The sequence below is a fragment of the Phyllostomus discolor genome, chromosome 3 (assembly GCF_004126475.2).
Source record: "Phyllostomus discolor isolate MPI-MPIP mPhyDis1 chromosome 3, mPhyDis1.pri.v3, whole genome shotgun sequence".
NCBI lineage: Eukaryota > Metazoa > Chordata > Mammalia > Chiroptera > Phyllostomidae > Phyllostomus > Phyllostomus discolor.
This window is the reverse complement of record NC_040905.2, coordinates 171,467,768-171,484,774: the sequence shown is the minus strand read 5'-3', so window position 1 is coordinate 171,484,774 and position 17,007 is coordinate 171,467,768. Positions and strand designations below refer to the sequence as shown.

General features: G+C 37.1%; 1 protein-coding gene across 2 annotated transcripts in view; it reads left to right on the top strand.

The window, feature by feature from the left end:
* The first annotated feature begins 13,828 nt into the window (after nucleotides 1-13,828).
* The window catches only part of TRPM6 (transient receptor potential cation channel subfamily M member 6), a 168,946-nt gene continuing 165,767 nt past the window's right edge, over nucleotides 13,829-17,007 (top strand). For both annotated transcript variants that reach the window (XM_036021747.1, XM_036021748.1), the window contains exon 1: nucleotides 13,829-14,395. In XM_036021747.1, the coding sequence (XP_035877640.1) occupies nucleotides 14,240-14,395 (156 nt within the window). In that variant the 5' untranslated portion in view covers nucleotides 13,829-14,239. The remainder of the gene's footprint in view (nucleotides 14,396-17,007) is intronic.

Genomic DNA, 17,007 nt, shown 5'->3' with positions numbered 1-17,007 from the left:
TCAGATAAGGTCAAGTTAAAGGAGTTCATCATCACCAAGCCCTTATTTTATGAAATGCTAAAGGGACTTATCTAAGAAAAGAAGATAAAGAAAAGGCATGTATAGTAAAAGGACAGCAAACTCACAAATATCAACAACCACACCTAAAGCAAAACCAAAAGAAACTAAGTAAACAATTAGAACAGGAACAGAACCACAGAAATGAAGGGCACATGGAGGGTTAGCAGCAGGGGGGTGGGAGGAGGAGAGAGGGGGAAAAGGTATAGAGAATAAGTAGCATAGAATGTAGGTTAAAAATAGATAGGGGGAGGGCAAGAATAGTACGGGAAATGTAGAAACTAAAGAACTCATAAGTATGACACATGGACATGAACTAAACGGGGAAATGTGGGTGGGAGGGGGATACAGGGTGGAGGGGAGAGAAGGGGGGAAATGGGACAACTGTAATAGCATAATCAATAAAATATATTAAAAAAAAAAGAAATGAAGATTGGGTGCAGGATTACTCATTGGTATTGGGTATCGTTGCTTCTAGCTCCTCTCAGCTGACAATGATAAAATACATGTTTGTGTATACAGCTCTATGTATTTCTATATCTGACTGCTTGTGTCTGTATCTATAATATTTTTAAAAGACACATGAGTTTAAACTGATACTAACCATTCCAGTCCAATACCACAGGGGTCATTCTACCACCCCTCTTTTTTTTTTTTTTATCTATAACTCTATCCAACAGTGAGGAAACTGGACTTTATATACACAATATGTTTATTTATTTGCTCAATCTTCAAATATAACATTGTTTGGAAACTGCTAAACCATATTTCTGTAAAAAAAAAAACAGTCTTGCTAGTTATAGTGAAATATTTGTATACACTTCTCTTTGTCTTTAGTCTTTGGATAGTTGATTAGAGTATTGTTTTCCAAGGTCACTTAGGTTGAATTTTTTCCATCCTTCCCTTCAGAGTGCTTATTTAATTATAATGTAATTGGATTTATTTTTTAATTTCTTTTTTTTTTATTTTAGAGAGGGGTGAGGGACAGGGGAGAAAGAGGGGGGAGAGGGGGAGAAAGAGAGAGAGAAATTTCTTGTTCTACTTATTTATGTATTCATTGGTTGATTCTTGTATGTGCCCTAACTGGGCATTGAACCTGCAACCTTGGTGTATGAGGATAATCCACATCAGGGCCTGGATCTATTTGTTTCTGTTTCTACTTCAGTTTTGACTTCCCATCTATTTTTTAATTTTATAAGTTTGTAAAACATTCACATAGTTCTATAAGTCAGAACTATACAAAAATGTATAATCAGAGAGGTGTCACTCCCCCTAAGTCTTCTACCCCATTCTCATCCCCTTGTTTTTCCACTTTGTTCTCTTCATCCCCATAAGTAACCAGTGCCATCAGTCTCTGGTTTGTTCTGGCATATTTCTTTTGCACTAATGGGCAGATACACATATAATTTTCCTTCATATATTTGTAATTCATAAAAATTCATCAAATATGATTCTAATGAATAAGTGACTAATGCACATGGAAAAATAGTTTACAAAAGAAAAATGTGCATGAGCATGAAAATAAATATTGCAGCTCATTGTGATCTCAAATTTTAAATAAGGTACAATTTTCCTATAAACTAGCAAAAACTGCAGATGATGCTTTATTTTTAGCAAAGCCTTTTTGAAAAGCAATTTGGCAATGAATTTTGCATGCCTTATCACAATCTTTGAACTAGTAATTCTGTGTCTAAAGGGTATCCTAAAGAAATAACCAGAAAACTAGATAAAAATTTATATATCATAGTGTTACTTTGTAATAGTAAAATATTAGAAATAAATAAAAACTGCTTTTATGAGAATGGGTGGGTAATTAAAATATGTGTAATAGAACATAGTGAAATCAAAATGATGTTATTAATAGCTTTACTGATATAGAAAAATTGCTTAAAATAAGTGAGAAAAACAGGACTTTCAGAGCTGATACGAGATGGAGAAAGCTCACTGTATTCTCTCTCCCACAAACTACAAGTAAAAGCTCTGGCTAAAATACACCTATGGTCTCTGAAAACTAAATAAAAGCACTACTGGATTGGGAATGGAAGTCACATTTGGCAAAGGAACCTATACAAAGATAGGTTTTCTGGTTTTATTTCTTATCCCCTTTCTGAGCTTTGAACCAAAAGTGAACACCAAGCAGAACTGCAGTGGCAGAATGGGCAGCCCAAACTCTGGGAGAAACCTATCTTTGACGCCAGAAGACACTGAAAAGGAGCTCCTTTGAGCAAAAGAGAATGGAGGGAATTCTGAAGATGAGAAAGTGCAGTTAGTGACCCCATAATTCTGTATAGAAACTGGGCTCATCCTCGAGGCACATATACATGGGACAGATCAAAAGATGTAGAGTAACAGCTTTGAGAACTAAACCACAAGTAAACTTCCACCCATGTCCTGCATTAATGTCTGAGAGATGCATGCATGGGACGGGCCCAAAGCACCAGAGCCAAGTCTTTGAAAACTAAGCTGACTTTAAAACTATGTCCAAAGAAGAAGAAGAGAGAGGACATAAGTCTGAAAAAAACTGGATTGAGTACCTGCTTAAAGAAAAATCAACATCCACTGAAAATGGTAACAAGACCCAGAGTCTTACAACATAATTTTCAGGACACAGGACAATAGTTACCATGTGAAGAACTAGAAAAAAAGGTGACCAGTTTTCCAGGGAAAGACAATGAACAGGTGCCAATTCCAAGATAACAAAACTGTTCGAATTATCAAAAATTTTAAAGCAGCTGTTAAAACTATGCTCTGTGAAGAAAGTGAACTGAATGAAAACAGTTCTTCCCAGAAGAGGAATATAAACTATAAGAAATGTAACAAATGGAAATTTTAGAAGAGAAAGATATAATATCTGAAATAAATGATTTAGTAAACGTGTTAAGTCACTGAACAGAGATGACAGAGGAAGGAATCCATGAACTTGAAGATAGATAGATAGAGATTCTCCAATGTGAAAAACAAGGACAAAAACATTTTTTAGAACAGAGCCTTTACAAGGGAGCAGTATCAGAATGCATAATATATTTGTGTTATTAGAATTCCAGATATTTTGAACAACTTTATTTCTATAAGTTTGACAACTTATATAAAGTGGACAAATTTCTTCAAAGGCATAAGCTACCAAAGAAATTCAAGAAAGAATAGAAAAAAAAAGAATAAGAAGTAATAGATAACCTGAATATTCCTATATATGTTACAGAAACTGAATTCCTAGTTAAAAACCTTCTACAATAAAACTTCAGTTATATAGTTTCACTGAAGAATTCTACCAGACATTTAAGGAAGAAATAATATCTTCTTTTCCAGAGTAATAAGAGAGGAGAGAACACTTCCCTATTTACTTTATAAGGCCAGCATTACCCTGATACCAAAGACAAATATATTACAAAAAAAGAAATCTGTGGATCAGTACCCCTCACGAACACACACACACAAATCCTTTAGAAAATGTTGACAGAAAAATCTAAAAATTGTTAAAAGGATATACAAAAAGATAAAAATACATTCCTCTCTGATCTACCAGAATAAATTGAATAGATATAAATGTTAATTTTTGTCCTTATAAAAAATTCATTCTGATTTTTGTTTCTCTGTTTCACTTTGGTTTTGATTTTTAGCCTAAAGTAGAGTGATATTATGATCATTATTAGTCCTGAATATTGTATTTGAATATTTTTAAGGCTTAATGAATTTTTTATATTTGGAATTTTAGAAATAGTATTACTCTCCATATAAATAACTCAATATTTTAAATAAACTCATTAAAATATGAGGGGGGACCCAAATAAACCAGAATTATCTTCTGGAGGATGGGATTTTTGTAGTACAGGCTTCCCCCACCAGGTGACAGCTCTAGAAATCCAGCTGCATCAGTGTACCAGCTGGCATTGTTGTGAGAGGCTGAGTTCACCTTCAGTGGATTTATTTGGAAAACTCTTTCAACACATGTTTCCCATTTCATATGAGTGCACCTGCCCACACCATGTTGTGTTCAGCAGTTTTAGACAAAAAAAATGGCATGACTCTAGGGCCCCAACCTCCCTATTCACCTGATCTTGCCCTGAGTGACTTTTTTTGGTTTCTCAAGATGAAAAAAGTCCTCAAAGAACATTTTGCTGATGTGGAAGAGGTGATACAAACAACCAACCAACCAACCAAACAAACAAACACAGCAGAAGCACTAAACAGCATGAAAATCAACAGTTCAAAAACTGTTTTGGGCAGTGGAAAAAAAGTCTCAATAAATGTATTGCATCAAATGGAAAGTACTTTGAAGGTGACTGAAGTTTAAAGGTGTAAGAATAAATACACAATTTGTATAAATAAATTCCGTTTTTAGGGGGGTTCCCCTTTGTATGTTGACTCACCCTTTAGATAAAGATGATAATTATCAGCATCACACAAGGCATGATTCCATACTTTTGTAATGCTTATTAAAACTTGAAGACAATGTTTATATTTTTTATTGATATGATAGGTTTGATCATATCTGCAATGTCTAACTGCATTCCAACCCTAAGCTTCATATGTATCTTTTGATTACTGTGTTTCATTGTTAAACAAGCAGTAAGTCTTGCAGGCAAATGTATTAACCTAGTACATGAGTATCTGTGTATAGCTAAATCTATCAACTAATTTTTTAAAAATAGTGTATCTTTTTCTGATTATATAAATAATATGTGCCCATTTGGGAAATTCATGAAAGTATAGAAAGATATTGAAAAAATCCAATTCCTGTTTTCAGACACAGCCACAATAAGTATGCAGTTTAGCTTGTTCTGTTTTTATCTATTATACATCTTTTTAAGAACATATTTTATTTTAACATGCTTTTCTTTTGTGACCTTTCTGGGAGCTCGAAATTTCCAAATATTTTAAAATATAATGGCTTTGACTTTATTAAGAAGCATACTCATAAAAATGTAAGTGATACAGGTGCATCCGAAGAAGAATATAACAAATGCCATCACTATCACTTAGAAGTAATGTTTGATAACACTCAGTAAGTGTTATATCTAACACCTCTTGATGGATAGGAGGTGGATGTGTGCAAATATGTAGGTGTGGACAGAAGTAGTTTTTTAAGGGATTACACACAATTTTACTTGAATTTAATAGCAGAAATTTAAGTAAAATAGAATAGCTAAACCTCAGATAAATATTTCCTCACTAGTAAATATATTAGCTAACAAAATATTATAAAAAATTAAAAAGAAAAGGTCATGAACACTACATGACATAGATGTTTCTATTTTTATTTTTTTAAAGATATCACTTATTTATTTTTAGAGAGGGGAAGGGAGGAAAAAGGAGAGAAACATCAATGCATGGTTGCCTCTCATGTGCCCTCTACTGGGGGCCTGGCCTGAAACCCAGGCATGTGCTCTAGACTGGCAATTGATCCGGCGACCCTTTGGTTCACAGGCAAGCACTCCATCCACTGAGCCACACCAGCCAAGGCAGAATATTTTTCAAGAAAACAGCCAAATTCCTATAGTCCTTCAGCTCTTGTATTGCCTGCCTGTTGCCTTTATGTTTGAACAAAGCTTGACTGGGTGTAATATTTTTACTTCTCACTTTTTTCTTCTCAGAACATTTTAGGCATTATTGTAAGTAAGACACAAATACAAGAAAACTTGAACCCTGGCTGGTGTGTCTCAGTTGGTTGGAGCATCATCCTGTAAATCAGAAAGGTTGCAGATTTTATTCTCAGGCAATCTGCTAATGTTTCTCTCTCAAATTGATGTTTCTCTCCCTCTGTCTCCCTCCCTTCCCCTCTCTCTAGAATCAATAAGCATGTGCTTGGGTGAGGAAGAGAGGAAGAAAGAAGAAAAGAAAGGAAGAAAGAAAGAAAGAAAGAAAGAAAGAAAGAAAGAAAGAAAGAAAGAAAGAAAGAAAGAAAGAAACTTAAAAATGATAAATCTCATGATGAATAATAAAATACTAATGCATTTTTTTAGTAAAATCAAGAAGAGTATTAAAAATTACATTATCAATATTATTCAACATTGCTTTGGCATTCCCACAAATTTAGTAAGAAAATGAAATAAAAGTAGTGAATTACTGAAACAATTCCTAAAAACTTAAGAATAATACAGAATTTTCATTATCACTATTTTATTTCAGATATTTTCTGGAGGTTCTAGCTAATGCTTATGAACCTAAAACAATCAGTTAAAGATTGAGAATGAAAGAGAAAATTATCTCTCTTTGCAGATTTAAAAAATTTTACACCTAGAAAACTCAAATAGGTATTATATTTAAGTTTGCCCTTAAATTTTATCCTTTGCTAGTTGAATAATTTAGCCATGTCTTTCTTGTGTGGTTATGCAGCAGCCATCTTGTAGCCATGAGGTCACAATTGCACAATAAAGGTGGCAGAGCAGAGAGGTTGAGGAGCTGGTTCATGAAGATGCTTGAACAGTTGCTCCAGCCTTGGTCTCCCACTCCCCCACTTCTTATATGCATCAAATAAATTTCTTCCTTATTTAGGCCATTGTTAAATTTTCTGTTAAGTTTAAAGCCAAATTTAATCCACCAGACATAGACCTTTTCTATTCTGTTTACCTATATTTCCAGAGCCTAGAAGAATGCTGATGCTAATAGGTAGTTGATAACTATATGATGAATAAGTAAATGAATGTTTTTCCATTTATCTTGCCTGACTTCAATGAAATTTTCAAGGTCAGACTCAAGTTTTTCATCAACTCAGGGAAGTGTGTATATTTTTTCAAATTTATGTATTTAATTTTTACATCTTCATGTCATTTCTTTTCCTCATGGAATAACTTACAGGTAAGGGCTCATATCTGTCTTCCAGATCACTTAGATTTTCTTTCATGATTTCCATATCTTTTCACTGCATTGTGAGATATTTCTTTCAATTAATGTTCAAAGTCTACAAATTTGATTCTCAATAGCTACCAGACATGTTTTTTTTAAATCACCCTATTGAACTTGTTTTTAAAAAATCAGTTTTTATTTTTGTTCAAATATGCATGTTTTTAAGCATAATGTGGTTTTGGTCAAGATGGTAGAGTAGGCAAATATGGTTTGCCTCTTCACACAACCACATCAAAATTACAACTAAAATATTTAGAACAACCATCACTCAGAACCATCAGAAATCAAGGTAGAATGGAAGTCTGACAACTATGGAATTAATGAAACCACATCCATCTAGACTGGTAGGAGGGTTAATGATGTGGAACAGGCTGATCTCTTACCCATGTGTGCTGGATAAAAATTCGGAAGGGATATCTCAGGAGTGAGCAGGCCCAGGCCCACATGAGTACCCACAGCTGAGGGTTTCAGGTACCAGGAAAATAAGTCCCCACAACTTTTGGCTGCAAAAACCAGTGGGTATTGAGTCAGTGGAAGAAACTGTTGGAGTCCCAGGCAGTTCCTCTTAAAGAACCCACACACAGGCTCAACTACTAGGACTCACTCCCTCTGAGCTCCAGTACTGGGGTTGAAGCTTGAAGAGCACCTGTGGCATCCTGGGAGAGGCTGAAGTGTCTGGCATCAGGGTGAGCAGAGGTAATTGTCCCTTTGCTGAGCCCTTCCCCCACAGAGCCACGGAGCTGGCAGGCAGGTACCATATTTGAAACTCCATCAACCTGGCTAACACTGTTTGACCAGCCTTGGAGATCCCCTGAGGCTCTGTCCCACCCAACTTATAGGGCCCACCCATGCTGCTTTTCCATGTGAATGGCTGGTCTTGGCTCCTGCAGCACAGCTTCCTAAATCCTATTAAACAAACAACAGCTGGCCTCAGTGAGCTCTAGGCCTAGCACTAGCAGTGGCAGATTACCTACCTTCACAGCTTGGCTTGCCTGGAAATCTCTAAGTCCAGCACAAGCAGCAGCCATCTCAGATTGCTTTACAGCTTAGGAAGGGTGGCCCCAGGCAAAACACAAGTGGGGGCACCACTTGAGAAACCCCAGGCCCAGCACACCCAGTGGACAGCCACAGACCATTTTGGAGCACCACCACCCTGCCCCTGCACAGCAGATTCTCCACAGAGGGCAGAGGGAGTGGTAAGTGGTCACAGCCAATCCTTGCAACTGATTGGTCTGGGTAAATCCCTCCCATTGATCTGCCAACCACAACCAAGGTGCAACTACAAGAGGAGGATGTATTCATCCCACACAAAGGGCATACCTCGAATATCCAGCTTGAGAGATAGGGAAGGCTATGGCACTGGACCCTACAAGAGACCTACTACATTAGGCCACACTACCAAGACACAGAGTCAAAGCAGCTCTACCTAATACATAGAAACAAGCACAGGGAGGCTGCCAAAATGAGGAGACAAAGAAACATGGCCCAAATGAAAGAACATATCAAAACTCTAGAGAAAGAGCTAAATGAAATGGAGGTAAGCAATCTATCAGGAGCATAGTTCAAAACACTGGTTATAAGGATGTTCAAGGAACTTAGTGAGGACCTCAGCGGCACACACAAAAAATAATCCAGTCAGCAATGAAGGATTCGCTAATTGAAATAAAGAACAATTTACAGGGAAACAACAGTAGAGTGGATGAAGGTGAGAATCAAATCAATGATTTGGAACATAAGGAGGAAAAAAACAATTACACTGAATAACAAGAAAAAAAAAGAATAAAAAAAAATTTGAGTAGTATAAGCAGCCTCTGGGATGACTTCAAGATGTTCAACATTCACATCAAAGGGGTTTCCGAAGGAGAAGAAAAAGAGTAAGAAATTAGAAATCTATTTGAAACAATAATGAAAGAAAACTTCCCTAATGTGGTAAAGGAAATGTACAGGCAAATCTAGGAAGCACAGAGTCCCAACCAAGTTGGACCCAAAGAGGGCCATACCAAAACACATCACAAGTAAAATGCTAAGGGTTAAAGATAAAGAGAGAATCATACAAACCACAAGAGAAAAGCAGAAGGTTACCTACAAAGGAGTTCCAATAAGACTGTCAGTTGATTTTTCAAAAAAAAAATCTTTGCAGACAAGAAGTGGCTGGTAAGGAATATTCAAAGTGATGAAAAGCAAGGACTTACAGCCAAGATTACTCTATGCCGCAAAGCTATCATTTAGAATGGAAGGGCAGGCAGATAAAGTGTGTGTTGCAGCCAATCAAGGCAGGCAGATCCACTCTCACTTCCAGGAGACGGAAGAAAATGTGTGGAGCTGTGGGGATGCTTGACATACCTTTATTCATGGGTGGGCGAGCCACACACGCTGCAAGCTGCATGTCTAACTAGTGAGAAGCCCCCACTTATTTAAACTAGAGGGGAACAAAGCAAGAAAAATGCCAGAACATTACATAACATAATATAATTCTGCACATGTGAGCCCACTTCATGTTATGGGAACGTTTTTTGGACCCAATCTCAAGGCTGTGGCAACATTAGTTATCAGGCCCCTCCCAGGCTATGGAAACACTGCTCCCCTTAGTTACCCAGATACCTGGGTGGGGAAGTTAGACTGCCTTCACTAACCCTACAAAGTGCTTCCCAGACAAGGTAAAGCTAAAGGAATTCATCATTACCAAGCCATTATTACATGAAATGTTAAAGACACTTATTTAAGAAGAAAAATATCAAAACTATGAACATTAAAATGACAACAAACTCACAACTATCAGCAACTGAATCTAAAAAATAAAAACAAGAACAAAGTAAGCAAACAACCAGAACATGAACAGAATCATAGGTACAGGGATCATTTGGAGTGTTATCAGGTGGGAAGGGAAAGAGGAAAATAGTATATGGATCAAGAAACATAACTGATAAGAAAAAATATAGGAAAGGGAGAAGCCGAAGAACTTACACATATGACCCATGGACATGGACCAAGAGGAGGGGATTGCTGGAGGGAAGGGGTGTACCAGGTGGAGGGGGATAAAGGGAAAAAAACTGGGATAACTGTAACAGTATAATCAATAATGTACACTTAAAAATAAAATAAAAAACAAAAAATGTACTTTTACAAGACTTATGACAACATATGACAACATTCTCCACTGATTTTGCTCTCCTCAGAGGCAATCACTTTCAACTGATTATTTTGCTTTATAGCTCCATATCCTGAAATAACATGCTTTTATTGTTATTTCTTCATTAGTGATGCACACACCGGCCTGCAGTGTCCACGTCATTATGGATGAAATGAGACATTCACGTGAACTACCGAGTCCGGTGGAGGAAAAGGGACAGCATGGCTTTTCTCTCAAGGGGAGAAAAAGCCTTGGCCCTTGCTGTGACAGGCCTTTATTGGGTTTCTCTGCCCATTACATGAGGGTTCTCATTTACTATGCACAGGTTTGCTTTAGGTGGTTACCTTTTACAGAAAACAAAGGAGCCAATACTGCTAATCACATCACAGAAGAGGGATATTTGCAAATGAAAAGGCAAAAGTGGTTGAACAGGTACACTCATCCTTGGAAGGGTTAGCATGGATTTTAGGAAGTTACTTTGCAATAAATGTCCTCAATTCAGGGTGAGGGAGTTTTTTTTAGCAAAAGCAAGACTCAAAGTGGCCTAGGTACATTGCAGGCCTGATTCCCCACTGGAGAACCTATCTGTGGGTGTGGGTCCTGTACATCTCTGAGTGGGAGCTGGGCCCATGCCACGCAGAATGGTCTCCTACAGGTTAGCTTTAGATATTATGTTTGTCATTTCACACAGAACCTGAGGATTTAACTCTCTTTTACAACCCCCACCATGTATATACACCTCTTTCCTCATGTAGAAATATTATATCCTTGGTTAGCTCAATATTCAGGATTTATAGTATTGTGACTATATAAATGCTATTCACAAGTAAGTTATGTAATATACTATGATTACTCTTCCTTATCTGTACAGAAAGAAAAATATAATATACTGTGATTATTTTTTCCTGGAATTAATAATTTATTTTTTATCACTTGTTTTTTTTTTATATATTTACTGGTATTTTAAACCCAAACTCTCCCCAGGTTTATAAATGACTTTCAGCATTTCCTAGGAATTTTATTACTTACAACTTACTTTAGAAATTTCCCCACCTTCTTCTCCAGGCCTGCTCACTTCTCTCTGGTTACTTCCTGGGCCTGCTGCACAGCTTTCCTCTTGGGCTCTCCTTTTTTCCTGCTGTCCTGTGGGTCCTCTTCATTCTTCCTTGTATTGGACCTCCTGTTCAATGAATACCAAACTTTGCTAGTCTTGATTTACCCCTTTGTTTTTATGGAGCCAATCCTCCAGTGGCTTTTTAAGAAGAGGAACATGGGGAAAAGTTTTTGCGTCTTGAACAGCTGAAAATATCTTTAACTTCACATTTTATAGTTTAGCTGGATTTGTTATTCTAGATTGGAAATAATTTTTCCTCAAAATTCTGCAACATTGGACCATGGTCTTCTAGCTTCCAATATTGCCATTAGGATAACCAATGCTCTTCTGGTTCTTCAGTTTCTGTGTGACATTTTTCTCTTGAACGAGTTTTACTTGTTGCCACTGTTCCAGAATTTCACAATAATTTGACTCTTTTCATCCTTTGTGTTGGGTACTCATTAGGGCTCATTTAATCTGAAAAGTTAGGGTCTTGTATTCTAGGAAATCACGACTATTTGGAGCCTATCATTTATTAATGTTTTTTGACTCTGGTTTCTCTCTTTTCCATCTTAAACATCTTGGGCTGCTTTACTAATTTGTTTAGTTTTTCCATCCTATTTTTTACATTGTTGTGTTTTCCACTTCCTGGAAGATTTTTTTTCAACTTTACCTTTCAATCATCCTACTGAATATTTTTATTTCTACTACCACTTTTCATTTTTAAGAGCCTTTGTTGGTTCTCAGAATACTCCCTTTAAAATAACAGTCCTATTCTTGTTCATAGATTCAATGTGTTCCTAATTCTTGAAGGATAGAAATAATTGTTTTGAAAATATTTTCTCCTTACTTTGTCTTATTTACTCCTACTAAACTTAAAAAATATATATTCATAGTTCTTGGCTATTCGCTCATATTGAAGATTTACGTGCAAAAAGCTAGGGTGTGTCCTGGCTGGTGTGGCTCAGTGGATTGAGCCCAGCCTGCAAACCAAAAGGTCACCAGTTCAGTTCCCGTGGGGGCACATGCTTGGGTTGCTGTCCAGGTCCCCAGTAGGGGGCATGTGAGGAGGAACCAATCCATGTATCTCTCACCTGTTTCTCTCCCTCTCTTTCTCACTCCCTTCCCTCTTTCTAAAAGTAAATAAATAAAATCCTAAAAAAAAAACAACAAACAAATCTAGGGTATGGGTATCATTAACTAACTCTGATTCAGTTGAATACGCACTGTGATCGTCTGTTCATGTATGTAAACAATATAATGATAGTAACCTCATATTTATAATAAAAAAACAGAGATAGTGACATTGTATGTTACTCAAAATATTTAATATTGGCCTTTGCCAGATTATGGAAATAATAAAATCCTTCCTTGAAAGTTTCAATCTGTTTCTAGAGTCAATTTCACAAGCCTGCCCCAGAGACTAGGTATTCTTAATACTTCTTTAGGGTGGTAGTTCTTGCCTTTTTCTGTGTGTCTTTGACCCATTCAGTTAAGAATTTGATTAATCGTAACAGCATTCTCCCCAAAAGCACACAGTTGTAAATTTTACATACAATTTAGGGTTTTCAGGGAATCCCTACTTTATTCAAAATTTAGGTTAAGAACATCAGTTCTGGAATATTTTTGGGGGGATTGCTTTTTTCATATGCTGGTGGACACCATCCTTTTGGATAACTGAATAATTATGGCAAATGATTATTCAGTAATTACTATGTGCCAGACCAGAAATGAAGGTGACTTAAAATGTCTGTGTGTGACATTCTTCTTCAACTTTCTAGTTATTTGTTACAGCCTAACAAAAGGGAGCGAGGGTGTGATTGTTGGGACTCTAAATTGCTAACTGTTGTTAGACTAGCAAGGAATACATGTAACTCAGAGTACTTGTTAAATTCCAGAGGCAAAAGCTATATACAGGTGCAGAGGGAGAAACTAGTTGAATTTATTTAGAATTGTTTTACAGCCCTGAAACAGTTCAAACTTACTTTCTTTGGTGGTAGTAATGGGAGGGGCGTTATTGTGACTGAATTCCTAAAATGAATTCGACAATTACAGTAAATACCTCGGAAAGATGATAAGAACCCTGAGTTATCAGTCTACTTCTTAATTAGCAATATAAGGACTATGAGGAAAGCGAAGTTTATGGCATAATAAACAGAACTGACAACTAGCTCTTAAGCTATTCAGTACTGAGTACTTGAGACCCAGTTTTCATTTCCCTCCACCATTGGATGGGAAATGCAGAGTCTACTAAGCCCGGTTGGCAGAGTGGCACTCCACCAGGGAGAAGCCATGTGTTTGCAGCATCATCGCAGGCCCCTGTTTACATGGCACTGCACAGAAGTTTATTTAAATAAATCTCTGCCATTTCTTTCTCATACCTGGGTCAGATTTTTTTTTTACTTCTAGAAACATTTGTGAAGAAATGATTATGTGGTTTTTGCTATTCTTAGCAATCATTTAAAGAAAAAATAACGATCCTTTGATGGCGTCCTAGTGTCCCCAAGTTATATGCACTTATTAATTAGTTCTTCCCTATTTTTCCATGTCTCTGGTTTTCAAGAGAGCGAGAACTGGCAGTTCAAAAAGACCCTGGAATTTTTAGATTCAAGCACGGTTGGGAAGCGAACAAGGCTGAGGGGATGGATACAGAGATACTGCGACAGTGTTACTCAGAAAACTTTGGAATTTTAAGAAAAAGCATCTAAGTGATAATCCATCTTTTAAGGTGGGCGCAGAAATGTAAAGTAAAAACTCAACCTTTCATAACAGTGGTTCAGTGAAAATAACCACTAACACAGTTGGCAGAGGTTCTGAATACCTTTTTATATAAAATAACTTCACCCTGAAGTTGAGTTCAGCATGCTAAGCCCCAGCTCAGGAGGACAGTGTATTCACAACGGGCATGCCAGGATTGGTAAGGTTCGCTCTGCCAATTCCCTGCCGCTGGGGAGCTCCCGCGGATGATGACAACAGGAGTGTTAATCATTTCCTGACCAGGCAAACTTAGTCACAAGGTCCTGCTAAGAGTCAAATCACCCCCTCTGCTTTATTAAAAACAGCTAGAAACTTTTTCCTCAGCTCATGTTGCAATTTCTCCCTTTTAGATTAAGCACATGGAAATTTGTTTGGCAATTGTTTTTACGGCACTCTTTCCATTAGTTACTCCCACAAGCTGGGGTTTATCTGATTGTGTGGTCAATGGAAACTTCAGGATAAAACTCAGTGGCCTAAGGCAGCGTGAGGTTTACCTGGCTGTGGTTATGAAGAGGGTAAGTGAATGAAACTTTTTTGTCATTCTTGTGTTTATTTTCTCTTATGCTAGATTTTATACACAATAAAGTGCAAAAGGCATATTCTTACAATTACAGGTAATCATTTAGATTTGTTTGATGGTTATTTTTATGTGATCACAGGACAAAACCAAGCTATTGAAGCACACAATTAAACATGCGTACCAAACAAAATTGCTACAGTTTCCTCTTTAAAAATTTATTTTTATTAGTTAAACATTTTATTCGGTTAATTGAACTGTTATTGAAATGTCTTTTTGCATTGATGGAAGGTTGAACTGTTTACTAAATAATCTGGAGACAATTTTATGTGGACAAAAAGAAACAAATAATTTTGATTATTGGAATTAACCAAGGTAGGAGCTGATGGAACATCTGGAGGCAGACTTCCAATGTCAAATAATTCTGGTCCAGAAATGTTGTTTGATGGTTGTGCGATTCTATTCAACAAGATAATCCTTTCATTGTTTCTTGAAATGTATTTGAAGTAGTCATAATAGTTTTAGAAATAAAACTGCTGTTAATACTTCAAATAATATCTTTCCCAGAAAAAAATGATGTTTGGGTATAATAGGAGAATACTGACTCTGTCTTTCCCCATTTCAATTGTGGTGACCTGTTATTTCAAAAACAATACAGCTCTTTTCTTCTTTGAGCCTAGAACAGACCTGGGCATGTAGAAGACTTTGTGGAAATAGCTACGGATGATTTATCTGTTTTTCAGTCTGCACTTACATGAATGGATTTTATTTCTTTTATTTTTTTGGTGTGCTTCTTTTTGTGAGAAAAACACCCAATAAAAATATTTGTTTTATTACATCACTTTACTGACTAGACCGCCAGACTTACAGTGGGTAAGAGGATAAAAATAACCAAGTTCTTCCAAACACTTTGCTGCTATAGTATTGAATAACTAGTGGAGATTATAATTATAATAGGACTTTAAAGAGCATTCCTATAATGCATTTAACACAGTCAATTAGGGGCTCAGTTATGAAGGTTTGCACAGAGAGATCAGGATGTGAAAACTCAAAAAGTTCACATTTCAGCCGCACGCATGCTTCATTTAACCATAAATCCAGCAACACATATTAAGAAAACTGACAACAACCCATGTTGAAAGACCTTTTTTTCCCTTTTTTAAAGAAAAAGACCAAGGTAATACAGGAGGATAAGCGAGTCAGGGTAGTTTCCCAGATAGAATGTTCCATTCCATCCCTGTGTGGTCACGTCCTTCCTACCCAACAACTTTGCATCTGAAGTGTATTCGACATGTCCAGAAAACAATGATAAGACCAACATTTTTTTTAAAAAGATTTTATTTATTTATTTTTAGAGAGAGGGGAAGTGAAGGAGAAAGAGAGGGAGAGAAACATCAATGTGTGGTTGCCTCTCACAGGTCCCAACCTGGCACCTGGCCCGCAACCCAGGTATATGTCCTGCCTGGGAATTGAACCAGGAACCATTTGGTTCGTGGGCTGGCACTCAATCCACTGAGCCACACCAACCAGGGCAGATAAAACCAAAATCTAATGTGTCCTGTTCAAAAATGTCAACGGGTTGCCCTGGCTGGTGTGGCTCAGTGGGTTGAGAGCCAGCCTGTGAACCAAAAGGTCACTAGTTTGATTCCCAGGTCAGGGCACCTGCCTGGGTTGAGGGCTGGGTCCCAGGTTGGGGGCATGCACGAGGCAACCAATCGATGTTTCTCTTGCACATCAGTGTTTCCCTCCCCTCTCTCTCTTTCTCCCTCCTTTCCCCTCTCTCTAGAAATGAATAAATAAGATTTTAAAAAAGATTTTATTTATTTTATTTTTAGAGAGGGAAGGCAGGGGGAGAGAGAGAGAGAGAGAGAGAGAGAGAGAGAGAGAGAGAGAGGGAGGGAGAAACATCAATGTGTGGTTGCTGGGGGCCATGGCCTGCAACCCAGGCATGTGCCCTGGCTGGGAATTGAACCTGCGATGCTTTGGTTCGCAGCTTGCGCTCAATCCACTGAGCTATGCCAGCCAGGGCAATAAATAATATCTTAAAGACAAAACAAAACAAAAATGCCAAAGGGACAGAGCCAGTCTGAGATCTGTCTCTTTATGGACTTAAACTGCCCCCTTTGGCTTCACAGGTTTTTCTGTGAGCAGTTTACACCAAAAAGGGTGGATTATAACAACATTGAAAGGATATTTCAACAGACATTTTAGAAGATTTTTTCTAGTCACTTGTGTAAAATCTTATTAAGTACCCAATAAGTCAATGATGAATCAAAACGGAAGTAGATGATAGGGTTTTTACTGGAAAGGAATTGAATTCACATCTTTTCCACTATGGATCAAACCATTCCATTTTGGAGAGGTTTAATTCACACTTTCTTTTGAGTGTTTGAAAAATTATGGGAACGACACCCATTACCCGCCCCCTTCTTTTACAACAACATTACTCATCATTGTGAAAACCTGGAAACAACCACATATTAATGAATGGGATAGTGGTTAGATATAGTGGAATATGACATGAAACCAGTCCAAATTATATTGCTAAGTTTAAAAAAAAGCAATTTGTATAAAAATAGTAAATACGTATAATATATACTTACTATTTTC